Source organism: Thunnus maccoyii, chromosome 15 (genome assembly GCF_910596095.1).
Source record: "Thunnus maccoyii chromosome 15, fThuMac1.1, whole genome shotgun sequence".
Taxonomy (NCBI): Eukaryota; Metazoa; Chordata; class Actinopteri; order Scombriformes; family Scombridae; genus Thunnus; species Thunnus maccoyii.
The window spans coordinates 11,593,534-11,616,346 of record NC_056547.1 but is presented as its reverse complement, the minus strand read 5'-3'; the positions used below and the strand labels follow the sequence as shown (position 1 = coordinate 11,616,346).

General features: G+C 40.0%; 2 protein-coding genes across 10 annotated transcripts; one reads left to right on the top strand and one right to left on the bottom strand.

The window, feature by feature from the left end:
• Positions 1-1,085: 1,085 nt before the first annotated feature.
• LOC121912749 (zinc finger and BTB domain-containing protein 12-like) lies at positions 1,086-6,891 on the bottom strand. The gene is made up of 5 exons (XM_042435136.1): positions 6,496-6,891; positions 4,806-5,014; positions 4,495-4,689; positions 3,965-4,177; positions 1,086-3,329 (listed from the first exon to the last, which is right to left on the bottom strand). The coding sequence occupies exons 2-5, from the start codon at positions 5,007-5,009 to the stop codon at positions 2,208-2,210; spliced, it is 1,734 nt and encodes a 577-aa protein (XP_042291070.1). The 5' UTR covers positions 5,010-5,014; positions 6,496-6,891; the 3' UTR covers positions 1,086-2,207.
• A 523-nt stretch (positions 6,892-7,414) lies between these two features.
• Positions 7,415-21,505, top strand: ehmt2 (euchromatic histone-lysine N-methyltransferase 2). Of its 9 annotated transcripts, none has more exons than XM_042435108.1 (29): positions 7,470-7,513; positions 9,171-9,211; positions 9,420-9,486; positions 9,596-9,760; positions 9,913-10,202; positions 10,336-10,414; positions 10,553-10,635; positions 10,793-10,924; positions 11,081-11,152; positions 12,147-12,267; positions 13,290-13,376; positions 14,539-14,675; positions 15,106-15,249; positions 15,386-15,708; positions 15,804-16,031; positions 16,381-16,463; positions 16,716-16,822; positions 16,947-17,069; positions 17,168-17,269; positions 17,537-17,641; positions 18,010-18,164; positions 18,348-18,515; positions 18,642-18,786; positions 18,936-19,013; positions 19,257-19,372; positions 19,702-19,788; positions 19,880-19,958; positions 20,353-20,528; positions 20,728-21,505. In XM_042435108.1, the coding sequence occupies exons 4-29, from the start codon at positions 9,643-9,645 to the stop codon at positions 20,906-20,908; spliced, it is 3,519 nt and encodes a 1,172-aa protein (XP_042291042.1). In that variant the 5' UTR covers positions 7,470-7,513; positions 9,171-9,211; positions 9,420-9,486; positions 9,596-9,642; the 3' UTR covers positions 20,909-21,505. The 9 variants fall into 9 exon arrangements, 8 of the variants coding, with proteins under 8 accessions (XP_042291041.1, XP_042291042.1, XP_042291038.1 ...); XM_042435104.1 differs by lacking the exon at positions 7,470-7,513 and adding an exon at positions 7,547-8,100 and having other exon boundaries at positions 13,293-13,376; XM_042435105.1 differs by lacking the exon at positions 7,470-7,513 and adding an exon at positions 7,547-8,100 and having other exon boundaries at positions 17,171-17,269.
• Positions 21,506-22,813: the final 1,308 nt, after the last annotated feature.

The window sequence follows — 22,813 nt, the reverse complement described above, 5'->3', positions numbered from 1 at the left end:
GCAGAAGTAGATAAAAAGTAATACATAAACAAAGTCTCAATGATAGGGTAGAGTGGGTGGGTAGAGTTGTTTACAGACTTTTATTGATCAGTTTTTTACTGATTATGCATTCATTAATCAGGTAAATATGTATCCCTGTTGTAATATCCCCAGACTTGCGTCACAAGAAATGTAAATATTCTAAAAATATAATTTCCCCCTGACGTGATCCTCTGACGTGACGTGATTGATGTTTGTGAGCTTTTAATCTACACCAAACACAAGACTTTTGCCAGGATTCGAGAAATACTGAAAGCATGGATCCAAATTCCCTCAGTATGGTGAAGAAATGCTTGATTAGACACCAATGAAGGTTGAATTTATTAAAATGTGCCATTTTTTTAATATGGGCTTTGTCATTAGCTTTATTTTTTTCCTTAAAAATATCAAGATCAGCCTAAAAAAACTACCACATGTAACTGTAAAACGTCAAATTCCCAATTCTAGAAACAATACAGTGTCCTAAATGTTAGCTTAACACGATCATATCCTGGTTATATTCTACTGGCTGGGACGGACCTGGAGAGCCTTGATGGAGCGACAGGTTTGTGGGATGTGTGTATATATTAGGGCTGAGCAATATATTGATATTATATCGATATCGTACTATGAGACTAGATATCTTAGATTTGGATATTGTAACATTGTGATATGTTGTCTTTTCCTGGTTTTAAAGGTTTTGTTACAGTAAAATGATGTAATTTTATGAACTTAGCAGACTGTTCTAGCTGTTCTATTATTTACCTTTACACTCTTAGCCATCATGTCTACATTACTGATGATTATTGATCAAAAATCTCATTGTGTAAATATCAAGTATCAAATATATCATAATACCAATAGTTATCTCTACAATAGTATTGCAATATTGATATGGTGGTATATGGTCAAAAATATCATTGATTTTGTCCATATGGCCCAGCCCTAGTATACATGTATTTATATACAGTATGTAGTATTAGGAAAAAAATGAATGACCTGAGACCAGTCACAGATCACACAGATGTCAGGTGATATACAGCATAACCCATTTAAAAAAAAAAAAATCACTTTCAAATTTTATTTTCTGCACAATGCTTTGCAACAGAGGAACAAGTCATATCCTCATGTTTTATCAACTTTTAACAAAATCTTGTTCTGTGGTGTATTTAAGGCCACGTACACCCACACAGTTATTGTTCATTATTCTGGCTGATAAAAACCTCTTTGTGTTGCAATTTGCTGGGAATAATGTGATATCAAGAAACTATGATCTGATATCTATGTGCTCATAACAATGTTGGCAGTGTATTTTTTTTCTTGTCCTGACGGGTTCAAACACAACCAACAGGAGAGTGAGGCAGCTGTCAATCAAGCAGTCTGTGTACACACCCACACAGATCTGTGAAGAGGTCGTAACAGGTGATATACTGTAAGTGAAAACACTTGTGTGGGTGGACGGCAGGTGTGTAGGAGTTATAAATTGCATTCAACCATGTCAGGAAATGATACATTTGATTCATGTTTACATTAATGTTACAGAGAAGACACTTTGTAATTATTATATTTACACTCATTTACAACTGTTTTTCCATCTTTTCATTGAACGCTGACCTGTTGTCGTACACAACAAGTACAACGTATGTTTTTAAGTTTAAGATTACAGTTCAGAGTAAAAACTATTCTAAGAAACATAAAAGTCAAAAGGCTTTTTTTTCCACGGAAGACATTTTGACATGTCACACTAGGAAAAACAAAGGTGTAAATAGAAAATGAATGACGGCTGAATTCCATTTAGCTGCTCTGGTTTCAGGATCCTGGCATTGAGCGTGTTTGGCTCACTGTCACGACTTTCTGAGAATAGAACAAAGCTATTGTTCACATTATTTTAACACCTGTACTTTTCCGACTATGACAAGTCAAAATATGTGAGCTGTGGAAAAACGCCTATCGTCTCAGTGTAAGAAGTTGTGCAGTCTCGGTCACTTTTACTCACATATGTCACTCAGTATGCATCTTTTAATGCAAATTTGAAAAAAAACATTTCACGTGAAAGGGCTGTTATTTTCACAGTCTGAGATTTTAAAAAGGCCTCTTAGTCATTTCTTGCACCAACCCGTGCTCATGCAGTGAGCCGTAGAGCCGGGTCTCCAGATGTTAAGACATCTTATTGTCTTTAATGCTTTGGCTTAAGACACTTGTTCAGTAACTGGACATTCTTGCTCTTCCTCTCGTATTCTTCCCGCTGCCCTCTCCCTCTCCTCCTGCTCGTGTAGGGAATTCTGCCCCGTGGTTTTTCCGTGCTGCTCCTTCAAGTGGCGTCGTAAGGCGGGCTTGTGGGCAAAGCGGGCGTGGCAGTACGCGCAGCGGTGAGGGCGCTCGCCGCTGTGGAGGTTCATGTGGTCTATCAGTGTGGATTTCTGGGTGAAAGTCTTGTAGCAAAGGGGGCACTGGTGGGTTTTGCCGCCACCTCGGTGCACGGCCATGTGTCGGTTGAGGTTGGCGGAGTGGTGGAAGTGCTTGCCGCAGTAGGGGCAAGCGTACAGTAGGTGAGTGGAGCGGGAGTGGATGGCTAGGGAGTGGGCCGAGGGGAACGTCATGCCGCAGTCCTCGCAGATGACGGGCCCGGCTACGCTTGAAGTGGACCCCACCACCGCGACAGACTCGTCCCCTCCCTCGTTCGTTCCAACAGTCAACGCAGAGCTCCCTTCACCAGCGCCGCAACTAGACTCCTCCAGGGCAAACTGGCTCAAACCGTTGGCAGTCAGTGGTGAGACCTTTTCTCCCTGAGCGTCGTCCATGCTTACGTCCAGCCGTGGGAATTCGACTGACATGTAACTTCCTGTCTTAAGCCCTTCTTGGCTGTAGTCCAGCCCGAAGCCCCCTCCCATTCCTGTAGTCGCAAGATACCACAAATCCTGTTGATGAGCCGCGCCTGGAGGTCTTTTCTCCTGAGACGACACCCACCTTCTCCTCCTCAATCCCCTCGCCCTGCCTCTTACACTGCCCCAGAAAATTTTATTGTCAGGCTGCCTGCGTCTGAAAGTGCGCAGTCCCTCCGCTAAAAGCTCCTCCCTCGAGAGGCTGCCAGTACCAAGATCTCCTTCTGTTGGGTTCAAGTCATATTCACCGCCCTCTCCTCCGATCACGACACCTTCTGTTTTTGGGTAGGAAGAATCTTGAGGGCCTTCAGAGGGAGCTCCCGTCTCCTCCTCCCTGTTTCTGTTCATCTGCTCTTCTCCGGAGATGTACACTCTGAACACGTCATAGTCCTCTGGTCTGACCTCTTCCTCCTCGTCTGATCCATGAACCTGGAACAGAATGGAAGACTGAGTGAAGTGTCAAAGTGGAAACATCAGGAAACAGTGAAAAAAACTAATCAAAATTCCCTAGGAAGGACAAGAAGCTAATCAAAATTCCCTAGGAAGGACGAGAAGCTAATCAAAATTCCCTAGGAAGGTTTGTCTTTTTATTAAAAACTTCAAATCCATCTATTTCAGGACTAAAAGTGCTTTATTATCTCTGTTCTATGTCGATCCTGTGTTCTCTGTTATCTTCTTGTTATCTTCTTTACCTTTTCATCCTGTTACCCTGTCCTCTGTAAGACTTTGATCACACATCACACTCAACTGCCATCTGCTGGGACCATTTACGACTGTATAAAAGTAAAAAGCATGAAGGAGAGACCCCTTGCTCCCTCCTTTGTGGCTAGACATCATGCAGCATTCAGCAGTCCTTTGATTGTTTTTTTTTTACTTTAAATAAATCCTAATTGTAGTAAACAAAATAGTTTATCTAAGTCACCAATGACCACACAAAAACTGGTGAAAAAGGACACTCCACCAAAAATCTTTTATGGATCAGTGTACTACATGAATACTGATTTGTAAATTCAATGTAGATTTAAAAAAAAGATACCCTGGTTTCAGGTTTCTTTTTAACGCACCTTAATACACGGCTCATCTAGCAAAGGACTGTCACCGTGGTGTTGGCTGCTGCCCTGGGCGGACATATTGTCGTTGGTCTCCTCCACTGAGCGTACCACAGGACTGTGTGGGTGCATAGGGGAAGGTCGGCTGTTGGGAGGCGATGCGGATGCAACAGAGTGAATGCTGCCACCGACAATCAGCGGTTGAGGCTGACTCTCCTCTGTAGTTATCTGGAGGAAGAAACGGGGTAAACAGGTGATGAGGCGTCTCAAAACTTATGAAAACTGAACTCAACATGTAAAGAAAAAGAGGTACAAGCAAAATGAAGAGATAAACATGGACAAGCGCATACCTAATGTTAGGCTGAAACTGGAATAAAACCACTCATCTTTGATACATTTTTTACACTTAAGACTTTGATTACTTTACATGCTACATGAAAAATGAGAGCTGCATTAAACTTGACTGTCATTTTTTCTTCGCAAACTGCCTCTACAAATTATTTTGACCAAACGCAGTCTAAAAATGATTATTTTGGAAGACTGACCTTCGGTGGAGTGGGGTTCTTTAGCTGCACATATTTCTTTAGAGCTCCTCTGCAGCGCTCTACGATATGCTCCATCTGAAGGTAACTGGCAGCGGTCAGGTAGTTGACAATCTCCTCTGGCTTGAATTGCAGCACACCAGTGTAGCAGGACTGGAGCAGGTCACACACCACCGTGGAGCTGTACAGCATCGACACCTGGATATAAATGTATAACAAAAACACGGACAAGAACAGTTTTTTTACTTGGCGTCAGAGAGTAAAAAGGGAGGTTCGATGACAGTGTGACATTGTGTGTGTTGTCATCTTCCTACGTGAAGCTTTGGGGACGGGTTGAGGAGGAATTGGTCCCTCAGGAAGGGCGAGCAGGCAGCCAGCACCACCTTGTGTCCCCTGAATGTCTGGTTGTTGCTGGCCACAATGGTGACATCACAGAAGTGCTGGCGGGACCTCAGTGAATTCATGTGCTTCAGGGTCGTGTCCCCATGGCCCGGTAAACGGAAACACAGCATCTCCATCTTGTCTGAAGAGATATGGAAATACATTTAAGAGCTTGTAGGGATGAATTTCAGGAATCAAGTATTACAAATAAGTAAATGAGGTGGTCTTTCAATTAGAAGCTCAAAAGGCAAAATGGTTTAAGATTAATAGATAAAAGTTGCTCAGACTGTGTGTCCACTATCTGATACAATATACCTGCCTGATCTCAAACACACACAGACATCTAAGGAAGTTCATGCTCCTGTGTAACCTGACATGAACTCATGATTGCACTGTAGCAGAACGAGGAATGCAGCCAGGCAGTGTTTACGCTTGGTTGGTTAGAGACTAGTCAGGTGCTGGGGACATGAGGCATGACGCAGTTTTATTTCCTTTATGAAACTTTGTTTTAGAGGGTCCATTTTTGTAAGATGTATCAGAGTTTCTTGCATCTATACAGTAAGCCAACAGGTTGGCAAGAATCTGATTGTGAGCCGTTGTCTTGGCTGCACATCTCATCCAGTTCCAAGTGCAAAAATCACACGTCAACATTCTCCAATACACTATTTTTTTAATTTATTGTTATATTTGAGTTAGTTCATTTAGTTCCTGTATATATTTTAGCCTTTAAATGTATTTGTTTCTTTGACCTTCCTCACTGCTTTAGTATTTTGATTTATGTCAAGTGGCTGCTGTAACACTTTAATCTCCCTTTGGGATTAACAAAGTATCCATCTATCTATCTATCATGTTGGGCCTAAAGATGCAACAAGTGTGGGATATGTGTTACTGTTATAAGATCAAATAAAATAGCTGCCAACTCATTTTCCTGTCTATCCAATGATTGATTGGTCATTTCAGCTCTACATTAAATTTAACATTATCATATATGATTAAATACCTCCAGAATGACAATGTAGATATGAATAAATGCTGATTTCCCACTATAGCTATATAATCTTAACTTCTTGCTATGGGTTAAGTGATGTGGTGTCTCACAAAAATCCTCATTAACGTGGATATAATGGCCAAACAGCAAGGACCATTTATTGTTTTTTTTTTAATTCAGACAAAATAGTAATATAATATATTAAGATTGAATCACTTGTGATGTAGCTTTGACATCAGGAAAATACAATTTTAGCCGTATCACGAATCTATTAATTACTATGGAGTATGTTATGGTTATATTATCCAATACACCAGATGTTATCACACATCACGCTATCGATTACTTTCACTAAATCTCCAGCTTTTAACTGTTGGACGTTGGAAAGTTAACATGTGGGCTCGTTAAGAGCTACAAATACAAAGTGACACTGAATGTATTTTATTAGGACTCTTTAATAAAATGAGAATAACATGTTTATTGTTGTGTTTTGCTCCTGGCCTAAGCTAACCCACTTGTCTGAACGGTAGTTAGCTAGCGTTAGCTGCTGGTTAGCTTGCTGGCAGCTGGCAGTGACCAGCCGCAGAAACAAACAAAAGCTCTCCGGTTATGGTAAAAACTTTGCCATCACTCACCTTCCCTTTTTTACTCTCCTTTCGTTGGGGTGTTTTTTTTTTCTTTTAAATCTGGGTTTGTGTCAACACGACAAACGTTGGTGAGTTGGCCCCAGGCAGCATTTGCTCCTCTCCGCTGCCACTGGCTAAAACCTCGATTTCTGTTTACTTTTAGAGGAAGCACATCTCGTGACAACAAATATAAACCGCTAACCGTTTTGTCTTCCGCGACCAAACTGACCTCGAATCGGTTTAAGTGGGAAGTTTCTCCAGACGGTCTGCAGCCAATCAGAGCACGCACGCTGACTTCTGATCAGTTTTGAAAAATCAATGGACTCGCGTATCTTTATTATCAACAGCCGTATTAATGAACATTTTATACTATTATTTTTGGAAACATGTACTGTTTGGAATACTAGAATATGACCAAACAGAATTATCAGCTATATATGTATTTGTATTTATATTATAGATTTTTATTGAACCTACCCAGCGTAACAGCGTCTATGTTATTTGTTAGATTTTTTTTATACTAAATATAAATGTCTTTGCGTGTTTTGAAAGCTGAACCAAGGCAAATTCCTTGTATTTCTATACATGGCAAATAAATGATCTTTGAATCCTTGTATCCTATAGAACAAATGTTTTTAATTTCCTATTCATAAAGGCGAATTTACAGGTAAAAAGCTGAACTTCTTGTTTTTTTTGTTATTTGTTGTTTTGTTTGTTTTTTTTTACAAAGAGTGCATTGATTCAATTCGATTGTCCGCTAATTCAAAGGCTGCAAAAACGATGAATACCTTTCTTATGTTTAAAATCTTTGTATGTAACTCCCCTTAGCTTTTTTTTTAACTTTTCTTCTGCAAACCGCAAGATGAATATTTTTCGATATTTTCTATATATGATCGTTTTGTGGAAGAATATAAAAAAATAAATAAAAATCAAGGTGGTAGGCGGGGCTCGGGCGGTGACGCTGCACGTTCATATTACGTCGACGTTCATTGGGGGAAACATGTCGGCATCTGAGACAACGACAAAGGTAACAAACCATAACACATAATAGCATCGTAATGAGATGTGTGATTGTTTAACCACTTTTAAACACATTAGCTTGAACAGCAAAAACAAAAGCACGATAGCTGCAGTCTGCCACGTTACAAATAAGTCTCATTTGTCGATTATAGGACTAGTTTGCTTGCAAGATGTGCTAAACTGCTAGCAACGGTAACGGTTAGCTTGTCTTAACTGCAGGACTGCTCCAATATTGTTGGCGTTTTTAGCTGATATTCTCGACTCCTTGATAGTTTAGTTTGTTTTATAACCATCGTCTTGTATTACTTTCATCACATTAAGAGGCTTTTTCATGTTATTTACTCACTCATGTCGTTTTCAAAGCTAACATATTGAGACAACACTGTAACGTTACACTATGAAAAAGAGACGTTAGGGTTACACTGTAAGAAGTCTAGCCTTGCGATCCCCTTTTATTTTACGGACTATTGTTGGAGGAAGGGTCTTGCTTTCATTTGTAAAAGCATGAATGGGTTGATTGACTGATGGCGGTATCTGACGTAAGCTCAGAGAAGGCCAGCCATTGGTTGAGCGGTTTATTTTGGCGAGGAAAAGGTGGGACTTGGATGTATAGATGCACAGATGTTTTGGCTGCATAAACGAATTAATAACAGTTATCATAAGATTTCACGCTTAATTGACGTCTCATGATAGAAATGATTATGATATGTGTGGCACTGGGCTATAATTGCACCCAAAACTAAAAATCTGCAGCCACTAGATTAGAATTAACCTTGTTGCCCCTGGGAAATATGTTTTCACTGGCATTGTGTTCTCGGTTATTGTTTGTCAATTACAATAGAGAGTGCAAAATGTAATGTACAACCCGATGGCCCCCTTGTAGAAGGGAGTACACAACAGCTGTGGTTTGAGATTTAAAAAAAGAGATCACAAACAAGAGTTATATATCTGTCGTAATCCTGTTATATTTTATAAAATGGCGCATCACTACTAGACAAGACAGTGATAAAAGAGAAGTTGAGACAGAATCACTTCCTATTATACTGTGACAAATATAAGGATTTGAGAGAGGTTTTCTTGGAAAAAAAATAATCATATATATCCTGAGTTTATCCACCTCCCTGATGTTCAGAAACTGTCCTATCTATGTGGGGAGAAAAGTCAATGTGCAGTAATAGCTGCAAAATATGTTAAATCTTGTCATAATCTGAGAGAAACAAGCTCTGTAGTACATGTTTCTGTGTGATTACATCTGTAAAAAATGCTTTTTATTGTATTGTATTTAAGATGATTGTTGATATTTGCATACTATTGTATAATTATTAATAATCTATCAATGTTTATAATTTCTGTACTGCTTTGGCAATATAGGTTTCTGATCTGTCATGCCAACAAAACTTATTTGAATTTGAAAAGAAAACAGTTTATTAAGTAGTATATTTGTCGTTTCTTACCTGGTGTAACACTAACATGAAGATGCTTCCAGACCAGGGGGAGCATAAGCTTAGGTGATTAACATGAGTGCACAACATGGTTCACCTCTGAAATGGCATCTTTTGATAGGTATCCTTTATAAATCTTAACAGGACTATAACCAAGTTGATTGAATTTAAACTGACCGCTAAGTTTCCTATTATACTTTTGCATGTCTTCTGATCCTGAAGTTTGTGTGCTGAAGTTTCTCCAAGCAGCTACTGTATGTACAGTACGTAACTTATCACACAACTGCAACAACAGCCAAAGCATCTCTGCTTTGAACTGTCTTTTTTAAATTCTGATCGTGTTCTTGCAATCATGTGGACTCTGCTGAATACATACATGTATCTTCAATAATCTGCAACCCTGAACATCAGTTGCTTCTTCATTGGATTTATTCATGGATAAACATATAGCTATTGTTTGTTGTCTCTCAGGAGCCTCCTGAAGGAAGTGACTCAACACCAGCAGAGTCGTTAGCTGGGCCAAGTCAAGTAAACGAAGGTATGTCTACAGCTTGTTGATGCGGCTGATGCACAAAGCGGATATATGTTTGAAATCTATGCATGAAAACAAACTCATGGAGGACTTTATTTCTCTCTTTATTCCTCAGATAATGCAGCCTTCACCACAACTGCTGTAGCCAAAAAGACAGAGCCAATGGGTGGTATGCCATCAATGTTGTCATCTCAGCAGCCTGTGAAGGACGTTTCCAGAGCGGAAGAGGAGGGGGAGAAATGGTCACCCGCCTCCTCACCAACAAATAAACCTGCTGCAGGTGAGATTACTGTTGGTTTTCTGTTTCCTCAGTGACTCTGAAAGCAGTAGCTCTGTTTTTCCTGAAACTGAATGTCTTCCTAATTTAATGATAACCTTTTAACAGAGTTTTTATTTTAATCTTCAATAATCAAAAATACCTCCCTCATACAGGACACGCAGCAAAGTCCCTTCCATCGATGTCCTCCTCTTCGTTGTCCTCCTCTCCTTCTACGTCTTCAACGTTGTCCCCTGGCCGAGCGAAGATGAGTGTCTCTGGGCCTGGTAGTAGTAAATCCGTCCTACCACCCGCCCCTCCCTCCTCATCCTCCTCCTCCTCCTCGTCTTCTTCTTCTTCTTCCTCTTCTTCCTCTGCCACAGCTTCCTCTTCTCCTTCTGTCTCCCCTGCTCCACCCAAGATCCACCGGGCCCGCAAGACCATGAACAGGCCTCCACCGATGCAGGTGAGCGTCCTGTTTATCTATATTTTATATTTGCTTTTGTCTTGATTTCGTATCTGCAGCGGGGATCTGTCTTTACTTTGTTGCAACCTTTTTATGATCGTTTTAACCATTTTTGACTATTTTTGTTGCACAGATGAGCCACGTCGATACACCTGTTGCACCCGTGACTCCTTCAGGATCATCAGCCTCACTTTCCTGTGACACTGAAAGCGGTTAGTGGCTCTATTATACTCACTGTGCTTTATCTGTGTGAAATAATCAAACGGTCATGGATAGAAATGAGTTCGAGAGCTCACTGTGTTATAGTTTGAGTTGCTTTGTCATTGTGAAAGTGTGTCATTTCTCTACAGTTGCAAAAAAGAGAAAACTGGGCCATTTATCGGACAGCGCGCCTGAGAAATCTGAGAACGTTCCAGACAACGCTCAAGTTGTGGTAAGAGGAAGAACAGCGCAACAGAATGCATGTCATTGTCTTGGCTGGAATATGATTTATACCCAGAAATACATGTAATTAGATTACTTGGGTATTTGTTGGGAACATTGCCTCTTCTTACTGTCAACTCACATTTCTGATTTCCTTTAAAATTTAGGAAGAAACGTTATTCCATAAAAAAGTGGAGCCTGTTACCAAGCCAGCAGCGGTAAAGAGCAGCAACTCGGAGGAAGAAGCAGCAGTCGAGAAAATAGAGATTTCCAGTCCGTCCGTGCAAGATTCAGACAAGGTGTGAGGCTTTGACTTGGTATTGTCTGTTAGAAGTGATCACACATCGCCAACAAATGGCTTAACACTTGTAGCATATTTATGTGCTGCAGGATTTTTATATAAAACAGAATATTTCTTCTTTTTAAAATTTGTAAACCTTTTGTTTGCCTGATAGATTGAAGATGCTGAGGGAGAAGCAAGGCAGTGTGGTAAAGACATAGAGGGGTCAGTGAACATGTCAGATCATGTGAGTGATTCTATCTATTTTATTAACTTGATAATAACTTTCTAATCTAGTTCCCTAACTTCTAACTTTCTCCTAAACTCTTCACGCACTTTCTACACCTCCTTGATCTCACACTAGTCAACTAGCCTGGCAAACACCTGCGTACAGTTTGTGTATCATCCTGTGCTTGCTTGAAAATACAGGTGTCATAGATGATTAATAGTTCTTTCTTTCACTCAGACACCAATGCAAACTATATCTGATTAGTATGCCAAACTGGAAGAGTGCACCACTTGCTGGGCTGTCGTTGGTCCGCGTTTCCAGGTTTCAAAGTAGAAAAATATATAAATATCTTTACCTGTCCACCAAAATAAATAAATATGAGGGAAAAAAATGGGCCATGCAGTTTGAAAATGATGCTTCCTTTTAGACATAGAACACCAAAAATAGTGAACTGCGCAGTTCAAGTGTTTCAAGAGGCATCAAGTAATGTCATCATCTAAATATTTAGCATAGTTTTGTCATTTGTCCATCATGTATTTGGTTGCACTCAATCAAATTCTGATGGATGTTTTCCAGACTCAGACTTGCATAACACAAACTGATATTGTAAGATGTAGTGTTTGATTTCATGGCTACTAGCTAGCAATAGCTAAAGATATGCACAGTTTTAATGGTCATTTAATGAGTGGTGTCTCAGTTTCTCTACATGATGTTTAAAAACCAGATGAGGTTTTGCTAAAATACTGAACACAGTGCACACTGTAAATGTCTTATCAAAGGGAAAAATGCATTTGGTAGCCTGTAGTGATTTGCCAGTTAATTTAACTTTAAATTTAAAGTCCAATGACCTCAAAACTGCAACTACGCAGCCTTTCTTTCTTTCTTTAGTGTGAAATAGAATGAAACTCTTTATTTGTTGACTGAATCAACTTAATAAATAACCGAACTCCGTTTGTTCCACCCTTTTATGCACGTAACAGTTTTAAATTCAGACAGAATTTCTTTCTTACAGAGTTTGGAGTCTGAAACACAGAAAGCCGTCCAGAGTAGGAATAAAAGCGAAGAGTTTCCATGGCCGCAGTCGGACCAGGACAAAGAGAGAATTGCTGCTGACGTGGTGGAGACTGTGGGAGGTGAGAGACTTGAACCTAATCTACTCTGATTTCCTAAAACTACACCGCAAATCTCTTTTAATGTAAACATGAACATAAATCACTACAAATTGATCTAAACTAAATGCAATTTAAAGTAAACTACATCACCCCCTTCATCCTGTGGTGCAGCCAACTGTTTTAACAAGTCACATAATAAACTTAATGAAGATCACCTGTGTGCAATTAAAGGCTTAAAGCCACTGTCAAACCACTGCTCAGCCAATTTCCTGCCAAAAACTACACCATGAAACATTCCAAACAAATCCGTGACAAGATTATTGAAAGGTATCAATCAGGAGAAGGATACAAGAGGATTTCCAAGGCGCTGAATATCTCTCGTAGTACAGTAAGGACAGTCATCAAGAAATGGAAAGAGTATGGCACTACTGTAAACGTACCAAGAGCAAGGTGTCCTGAAAAACCAGGCGTCTGTGCAAGACGAGCACTCATGAGGGAGACCAACACGATGTCTATGAGAACCCAGGAGGGACCTCATTGTTGGAGAATCGAGAATTTGTGGAAGGACTGGAAAGTTGTTGCTCGCTCACGGTCTCCGTGCAGCCTGACAGAGCTTGAGCATGTTTGCCAAGAAGAAATGCGACGAAACGCAGCTTCGAGATGTGCAAAGCTGGTACAGACCAGTCCGCTTAGATTCAAGGCTGTAATTGCCACCAAAGGTATCTCAACTAAATATTGATTCAAGGGGTTGAATGTTGATGCAATTAATTATTTTGTGTTTTTTAGTCATTATTATTAGTCATTTATTTAGATGACTTTGCAGAGATCAGTTTTCACTTTGACATTCAAGTATTTTTTTTGGTTAATCAGCATCAAAAAGCTTAATTATCCATGACTGTTGTAAAATATTAAGACAGAAAAAGGTACACATGACTTTTTAAAGGCATTGTATGTAAGTGTTTGTCCCTCAGTGAATTGCATTATTTTCCAACATGCTTTTATAATAGTCAGTGCTTATAGTTTGTCATTTGTTCCTCCCTCAGCAGGAAGGCCCACTGAGTACACAGAGGTTCCTCTGGGTGCTCTGGACATCGCTGCTGCTGACAGTTTAACACTCTCACCTCACCATGGTAGGTTTATGGTAGATATACAGTATGTAATCTGTAATCACTATAATCTGAACTGCTAGAAAATCGTAAGGTTAACTGTCCTTTCCTGGTCTTTTTCTCCTTAATCATGGTGACATAAAACAAAGCTCAAGATAGAGGATTTGGGACAATGAAAAAAGAGGAATAACTGCTGCTAGGAAATTGCTGGCTGGGTGGTTGCAGAACTGAAACAACAGAAAATTAATCTGCAACACTAAAATTGATTTTCTTACAAAATGCCCCGAATCCTCTGGTTTCAGAGGATTTTGTGGTTTATCTTTGAGTTTTGGACTGATGGTTGGATTTTAATTTGAAGACACCACGTGAGGCTCTTGGAAATTATAATGGACATTTTTCATTTATTTGATTTTATTTTCTTTCATTTGTCTGACGTTGACAAAACAATTAATTGATTAATAGAGAAAATAATTGGCAGAATAACCAGTGATGAACATCGTTGTTATTTGTGGCCCTAATGTAATCCATTCAGATCCCTCTGTTTGTGGATTTATAAGGACATTAGGATGATAACTCTGATTTAAATCTGAGTAATCTGATTATTTTCTTCATTATTCGATTAATAGTTTGTTCCAAAAAATGTCAATCAACAATTAAGACTTTTTGTCAAGATTATTAGAATAAGGTTATTTTTATTATTGATTAATCTGCTGATAATTTTCTCATTTAATCGCTTGTTTTGTCTATAAAATGTCAGAAAATTGTGAAAAATGTCTGTTTATAATTTCAAAAAGCCCATGATGACGTCCTCAGATGTTTGGTTTTGTCTGATCAACAGTTAAATGAATTTCTTTGGATTTTTGACTCATGTATGATACAGAAATGCAAATCATCCCATTTTAAGAAGCTGCAACCAGGAAATGTCTGGTATTTTTGGTTAATAAATGACTAAAACAATTATATATTATAAAATTGCTTAAACGATCAATCAGTTATGGAAACAAGTTGCAGATACATTTTCTGTCAGCTGATAATTTCAGCTCTAATATAAATACACATACACACATTCAGGGTTGTTGAACTTCTAAAAATGTTTTTTCTTCTATCTCCCTCAATGTTAAATTGTCTACAGTCTTTTAGACAAAACTAATTTCATAAACAATCAAATGTTCCTCCTCCTCTGCAGAAGGAAGTGATGCAGGGGACACAGAGCGGCTGGAGGAGCTTCCCCTGTGCAGCTGCAGGATGGAGGCTCCTCGTGTCGACAGCACCAGCCACCACGTCAGCAGACAGTGTATGGCCACTGAGAGCGTCAATGGAGAGGTTTGTGTTCATGTTGTCTCTGGTGATAAATATGTGTCTATATGTATCTACACCACACACAAGATCATTTGAATTAAGTCCCATCAGGTGAAATATTAGTTATTCAAAGTGGTGGAGATTTTACTTTGTACTGCCGAATTGTGAAATAAAATATGACTGTGTGGCGTCAATAGAATCGCTGATCAAAAGTAGGATTCAAGATCAAGGTTTACTTTGATCTTTTGAAAAACACAAACCTTCTCAGCCCAAAAACCAAATTATACATCAGTGTTATCAGCACACGATATGCAATATTACCTCATCATGTTTACGATGGCTTTAGTAGCAGAAGACAAGTGTGATTGGTACATTTTCTGCCAATTTTTGATAATTAATTAAAGTCACAGATAACTTTCTAACTGTCTTTGTTTTCTCCTGCTGCGTCTGTCAGCTGAGGGCTTGTACCAATCGGACTATCAAAGGGGAGACCATGCGGCCCTCCAGTCGGGTTCCCCTCATGTTACTTTGCGACATCCATCGATCACACATGGTCAAACACCACTGCTGCCCTGGCTGCGGTTACTTCTGCATAGCGGTAAGGGTTTATATTGCCTGTTGTCATCATTAAAATAGACTCAATATAGTATTTTAAATTGTACGTCGGCTCAGGGCCCCACATGTTCTGTATATTTTTCATCTAAAAGGAATTAAGTAAGGCTTCTTCTTTTTAGGGCACGTTTCTTGAGTGCTGCCCAGACCAGCGCATCGCTCACCGTTTCCACCGGGGTTGTGTGACGGTGCTGGGTGGCGGGCGGAGCAGGGCGAACGGCGGCGGTATGCTTTTCTGTCCGCACTGCGGCGAAGATGCTTCCGAGGCTCAAGAGGTCACCATCCCCTCCTTCAGCTCCGCGACAGCCTCCGCGACCACCGTCGTCACCATGTCGGCCTCCTCTACCACCACCCCGTCTCTGCCGCCATCCGCCCCCATGGCACCCTCCCTCACAGCCTCAACAGGAGGGATGAAGGACGGGAAGATGCCCGAAAGACCTGTCAGGTAAGATTAAATTAAACTGATCTATTACAGATCCATTAAACTGTATAAAATCCACATTTTTCCTGACCTATGCCCTTCTTCGCTGGCTTCTCCAGTGCTCGTATGCGTAGCCACGGCTTGGTAAAACTGGCAGTGGAGCAGCAGCAGCAGCAGCCCCCTGCAGCTGCAACCGTGGCCACTGTCCCCCCACCAGAAGAAGGAGTGGACAGCGTGGGGCCCTCTCTCTGTATGCCAAACGGGAAACCTATCAGCCCCAGTGCTCTCCCACCAGGACCCAGCAGGGCGGCATTACAGAAGGCCATTCTCACACAGGACACTGAGAGGTTTCATTTTTAAGATTTTAATCTTTTCAGTCATCATGAAAGGATTGAACCAACGTCTAGATTAATGAGAAGTTTACTCATACCGTATAAACATACTATATATTAAAATTTTATTTGCAAATCCAAATTACCACCCTCTCCGGAAAGCTGCTGTTGAAACGGCTTGTTGTCTGCAGCCACAGCAAAGTTGCCTCGTTGAAGAGATGTACTTTTAAGTAAGACAAACAAACTATTTCCTTTTTCTGTTTGTTTGAGCACTTCCAAGGGAAATTACATAGCTTCCAGTGGAGAGGAGGATCTCGGACTATGTCAGACCAAATTGGATAATTGTTGTGTTTTGATTTGTCAGGAGGAAGAAACTGAGGTTCCACCCTCGCCAGCTCTACCCTGCTGCCAAGCAAGGCGAAGTGCAGAGAGTTCTGCTTATGCTGAGTGAGTGGAAAAAAATGCTCTGATGTGCATTTTTAATTTACACCTGAGTGTATAAAAATAAAAAAACTCATGACAGCTTTATGTACAACTACTGTCATTAAAGTTGTGAACACTGAATATTCTTATTAAAAGTGTTGACCATTTGCTCACTTCTCTTGGCTTCTAATCCCAAGACTGGTGGTAAATTTGTACAGAATTGTATAGTAACGCTGTGTGTGTGTGTGTGTGTGTGTGTGTGTGTGTCTGTGTCAGTGGAGGGTATAGATCCCACATACCAGCCTGACTCTCAGAACAGGCGCTCTGCTCTACATGCTGCAGCTCAGAAAGGTCTGCTGGAAGTCTGCTACATGCTGGTACAGGTGAGAAATCATCTTTTTTCTTTTCCTGTGATTTAGTAGATATGAGTTTAATGTTAATTTTGAAAAATTATGTGAACATTATGTGCTTTTACATTAAGGATTATATTTGATTGTTTACCGACAGGCCGGTGCTCAAGTCGATGCCCAGGACAAAGACCTGAGGACCCCTCTGTTGGAAGCGATCATCAACAATCACATAGAGGTGGCTCGTTACCTGGTCCAGAACGGTGCCTGCGTCTATCACGTTGTGAGTGTCTGTTGGCGCCTAAAATAAAAACATGAACGTGAACTTTCAGAGGTTTGGTTGAGCTGGATTTCTTATTTGTTTATGTCCTTGTTGTTGAGGAGGAAGACGGATATACTGGTCTCCACCACGCAGCCAAGCTGGGCAGCCTGGAAATCGTCACCATGCTGATGGAGACGGGGCAGGTTGACGTAAACGCACAGGTAAAGGAAGAGCCAAAATAGGCGTGTTTTAAGGTCATCCAATAACCTTTTTGTCTGTCGTTACCGCCCGTTTTTATTATCATTGATTTCAACTTTGCATCAACCTAATAAGGATTCAACTTAAGGTTTTGTTTTTAAAGTTGAGAGCAATAAAAAAAGAAAAATCTCTGCTGAAAACCGGGACACTAATTTTGAATAATTGTGTGGAAACTGATCAAACTGTATCAGTAGGAATAATTTTGATTTCTTCTTCGTGGTTCGTCACAGGACAGCGGTGGCTGGACGCCGATTATCTGGGCTGCGGAGCACAAACACGTCGACGTGATTAAAGCGCTGCTGAACAGAGGAGCTGATGTTACTATTAATGATAAGGTAAGCTTGCACACTCACAACAGGGTTAGTAGAAAGTGTTATTATCAACGTTTTTTCTTCTTGTTTTTTGTTTGTTCCTGATAATCTGACTGAATTGAATTAAATCCTTTGTCTATTAATCGTTTTATCTTTTTGGTTTGATTTCATTTATGCTGTTAAATAAAAATGCATCACTTCCTTTGTGCCACAGGACTTCCCATACATGGGGTGTTTAGATGAAAAAATGTTAAAAGATACATAAACTGAAAATGGGTTGAATCCCAATTGTGTTTTGACAAGCAGTAACACTGATTTAAAATGGCAAAATTTTAGCATTCATGAAAATGTTTCAGGTTATTACTTTAAAGACTTCTATATTTTGACTCCAGGAGCTGAATGTGTGCCTCCACTGGGCAGCGTATGCAGGAAACGTGGATATAGCAGAGCTGGTGTTGAACGCCGGCTGCTCCCTCGCCTCAGTTAACATGCACGGAGACACGCCGCTCCACATCGCCGCCAGAGAAGGCTACTTGGAATGCGTTACGTGAGTCGATCACCAACTCTAAGCTTCATTTAATGCAGGAATCACATGCATCAGTTAGGGAAAGCATGAGATTTGGCTGTTGGGAAATTAAAGACTGTCCTATTCTCTGTTTCCATATACATAAAGGTGAATAAAAGGTGGAATTGTGTGGACGTGATGTTGATTTCTGTCACTTCTCTGCAGGTTGTTCCTCTCCAGAGGTGCAGATATCGACATCATGAACAGGGAAGGAGACACGCCCCTCACCCTCGCTCGAGCCGACACGCCAGTATGGGTGGCACTGCAGATCAACAGGAAGCTGCGAAGGGGAATAACCAATCGCATGCTTCGGACGGAAAGAATCATCTGCAGGTAGGTGTTGTGACAACTGAACGGAGCGTTGTGTTCAAATCATAAACTTGTTCCTGCTTTTTTTTTTTTTTTTTCTGATAATTAACTTCCTTTTTTTTTTTTTTTACTGCTTGTTTCCTGTTCTAGTGACGTTGCGCAGGGCTATGAGAACGTACCCATCCCCTGTGTGAATGCAGTGGATGATGAGGGCTGTCCCTCAGACTACAAATATGTTTCAGAAAACTGTGAAACTTCAGCAATGAACATAGACCGCAACATTACACACTTGCAGGTAAAATGTAACTCAGGCTCCTGCTTTTCGTAGTTTTCTCTTGACGTTACGCAAACACACAGACAAGCGCACAGCTGTTCGATCTGCCTAGAAAAATACATCTCATTCGTGTATTTTTTTGTTGTTGTTGTTGTTGTTGTTCTCTTCAGCACTGTAGCTGCACTGACGACTGCTCGTCTAGTAACTGTCTCTGTGGACAACTCAGCATCCGCTGCTGGTATGACAAGGTAAACAGAAATGTTGTTTTTATAAACCACATCATTAAAGTAAGATTTTATCCAGAGAAGGAGCTATTTTTGGCATTATTTCACTATTTGCCAGGACTCTTCTTTAGCTTCAGACTGTCGAGTTTAATATTTAGTAGCGAGACAATCATTAAACAGAAAATTGACAAACTTCACGTGTATCCTGTATTGTTCCCCATCATCTGAATCTAATGCATTTTGTTTTTGTCATTTTTCTGTCACCAGGACCAGCGGTTGCTTCAAGAGTTCAACAAAATTGAACCCCCACTCATATTTGAATGCAACATGGCATGTTCCTGTTACCGAACATGCAAGAACAGGGTGGTACAGGCAGGCATCAAGTAATAATTAAGTATAACTCATTTAAATTAACAGCAAATTTTAACTAATTATTACAGCTTCCAGTTAAAATAAACATCAACATCTTGCTGAAGGCAACATCGTCAAGATGTTAATGATTATCAAACTGGAGTCAATCACAGATGATTAACCACATAGCAGAGAGGGAGCCATGTGTTACAAATAGCAAACAATCTATCAAAGCCCAATTTTTCAGCTCAATATCTATTCAATGTCTTGCATAAGTCAAGTATTTCACTGCTTACTTTTATATTTGCTCACTTGCTGGCTACTATCTGAACCCCCACATTTTCTTCTCCTTTCCTTTTAGAGTTCGTCTTCAGCTCTACAGGACAGAAAAGATGGGCTGGGGGGTTCGAGCCCTGCAGGACATTCCCCAGGGAAGCTTCATCTGCGAGTAAGAGGGGCTTTTCTGCTGGGCACACAGTATTATATGAAAGGTCAGAGGTTAAATATCAAGTTTTATCCCTTTTTTTTCCCCCACACAGATATGTGGGGGAGCTGATCTCTGATGCAGAAGCAGATGTTAGAGAAGACGACTCCTACCTCTTTGACCTGGACAATAAGGTAAACCTGTTGTTTTCTAAGAGATTACTGTGGTGGAAAAGATTGGAGGGGGAGGTGAAGGAGGAGGGTTTGGCATTTCCTGTTAACTGATAATAAATAACTAATGTAGTAAATGACTAGCCAGACCTGACACCATACAGTCGGTACACAAAATAAACCCACAACTGCTGAGCTACACAACATCCTCACAATTTTTTAGCTTGTAGCAAACATTCAGGTAACACTTTCTTGGGAATGTGCAGTGGTAATTCCTGACTATCATTCTAATTATACCAAGGTATCTTAATCAATATGTTAAAAAAATGCTACATATGGAACTGTTTAATTTGAAATATCAGACACTGAACCAGTGACAGGTTTCTAACATAATGCACGCTTTGTGTTCTCTATGAAGGACGGGGAGGTGTATTGTATCGACGCCCGGTACTACGGCAACATCAGCCGCTTCATCAACCACCTTTGTGACCCCAACCTCATCCCAGTGCGGGTGTTCATGCTGCACCAGGACCTGAGATTTCCCCGCATTGCCTTCTTCAGCTCCAGGGACATCCTCAGCGGACAAGAGCTAGGGTGAGAAGTTGAGATGTTTTCAGCTGCGTTTCTTTCTGGGATTTTTCCAGCCTTTCTTGCATCATATATTTCCATTTTACTCTTCTTAATTAGCATATAAGGCTTTTATTTGTTTGCAACATATCTAGCTGTACCTTTTTTTTGATTTAGAGCTGCACAAAAGATCTTGGCTTGACTTGCCTCGTCTCTCATTCATTAGGTTCGACTATGGAGACCGCTTTTGGGACATTAAGAGCAAGTATTTCACCTGTCAGTGTGGATCAGAGAAATGCAAACACTCAGCAGAGGCCATTGCTTTGGAACAGAGCAGACTGGCTCGACTAGAGGCCTGTCCAGAGGCGGGAGCTGACTGTGGGATGACCATGCTAGGGAACTCTTAAAAACACTAACCCACAGGGCCTTTTGGATTAACTTCACCTCATCAGTTTTACATGCTGACATTGGCAATGGAAAATACAACTTTTGGTTTTAATCTCAACATTCTGTTTTTTGGTGTATGGTGCTGTTGTTTTTTTTGTTTGTTTGTTTGGTTTTTTTTTCTACTTGAAATGTCATTTTTCCTTCAAAACTGTCAGTCAATTTGCCACTTCAACATGTATCATTTCCCCTATGGTAGAGGATATGGGCCTTAACATGTTTTATAAACTGTGTGGGTATTACATATGTTTGAAGAAAACAAGAGGTCTTGTTTGTATGCATACAGTATGTTTACTGTATATCACTATGTACTTTGCCTTGACAGATGAAGGTTGTGCATTAGCAGTGTGCCATCATACACATGTGTTTTTCTTTTGTGCCAAGAAACGCAATGCATTTTCGACACAGAACAGTACAGTAATGGGCCAACCTCTAGCTCATACTGGACTCAATAAGGACCTGAGGAATAGCATTGTTTTTGTTTATGTTCACTTTATTTTCTTTATTTTTATACATATTGTTTTGTCATGTTTAGTGTAATAAATTAGCTCATGAGTTGATGACTCTCGTTGGGCTCTTGCCCAGGTGTGTTTTTCTAAATCTATAATGTGATGGGATAGGCAGATCTTGTTTTTCAAGAGACCTGGTTGTTTTGTGTGTGTGTGTGTGTGTGTGTGTGTTTGTATGTGCACAATTTTCAGATTGTCACCTTTTTGTAAGAGATATGACTTGTGGTGGATTTAGAAGCGTTGCCTGCTGCTATTACAGTATGATCAGCAGGGGGCATGTATCTGCAGGCCACAGTGCAAAGCAAGAGGAGAGATGCTGAGCTGCACTGAGCACCGCCAGAGAACAAAAGGAAATGAAGATATCTCACTCTGCCAATGTTTTTGTAGGTTTTGTCTTCCTGGTTGGTCGTGACAAGGTGAGACAAGGAAGTACATACAACAATAAATACAGATTTACATATTCAACAACAGGCCTATAAGGAAACGCGAACAAAAACAAATGATAAGAGGCGATTATGAAAGCAAAGAGACAAAGACAACGAAACAGAAAACAAAAGTTGAAGTGGAAATAAAATACAAGGAAATGCAACGTTAACAAATTTAAAATGTAATGAACATTTCAAATACAATTGTATATTGGAAGTAGTAGCGGAGGTGATGTATTAAATAAGGATTATGAAGGAAGTAAGGTGCTTTTTTTTATTGTCAGGGAGGGGATGTTTTCTTCAAGCATTAAAGTAAAATATTAACATAGTCACCATTCATGTTTCTTATTAGAAGATAAGAGATAATATTTTGTGCCATTTTCTAGTCAAGTCTTGCATGTGTATTTGCAATTTACTATAAAACATATACAGATTATTTTGTCTGAAAAAAACAAAGTTCTGATACACAAATATGTTTTCAATTTTTGGACTTTTTCTCTAATCTTTGATTTTTGTTGAATTATTGGATCATTCGAACAGTTATTGAAATGAAACCATGTGAGAAGTTTAGACAGAAAAATCACTATGTGGTGGAACTCAGCCATCTGAAATGTGACGTTAACAATGTGTTGTATTTTAAAAGCTTGTTATATTATCTGTTGTGTCAAATCTTCATCTGGAAAGTAACTAAACCTGTCAAATAAATGTAGTGGTGTAGAAAGTACAATATTTCCCTCTGAAAATAGAGTGGAGTGGAAGGATGAAGTAGCATCAAATGAAAATACTCTAACTTAAAATAGTACTTAAGTACAGTACTTGAGTACTTAGTGACTTTTCAACACTGAAAACATATAATTTGTGTGATAGGCCCCAATTCTACCTGTTAAAAGTACAAGATGAGACAATCCTAAGAAAATCACCTTCTCATTTCACA

Excerpts from the sequence above, each read along its gene's own strand:
- ehmt2 (XM_042435102.1), top strand. The coding sequence starts at position 8,031 with ATGGCGGTATCTGACGTAAGCTCAGAGAAGGCCAGCCATTGGTTGAGC. Across the intron at positions 9,761-9,912 it reads AACAAATAAACCTGCTGCAG|GACACGCAGCAAAGTCCCTT; the intron begins GTGAGATTACTG and ends TCCCTCATACAG. Across the intron at positions 19,014-19,256 it reads TCCGCTGCTGGTATGACAAG|GACCAGCGGTTGCTTCAAGA; the intron begins GTAAACAGAAAT and ends TTCTGTCACCAG.
- LOC121912749 (XM_042435136.1), bottom strand. The coding sequence starts at position 5,009 with ATGGAGATGCTGTGTTTCCGTTTACCGGGCCATGGGGACACGACCCTG. Across the intron at positions 4,178-4,494 it reads AGAACCCCACTCCACCGAAG|ATAACTACAGAGGAGAGTCA; the intron begins GTCAGTCTTCCA and ends TTCTTCCTCCAG. Across the intron at positions 3,330-3,964 it reads TAGATGAGCCGTGTATTAAG|GTTCATGGATCAGACGAGGA; the intron begins GTGCGTTAAAAA and ends ATTCTGTTCCAG.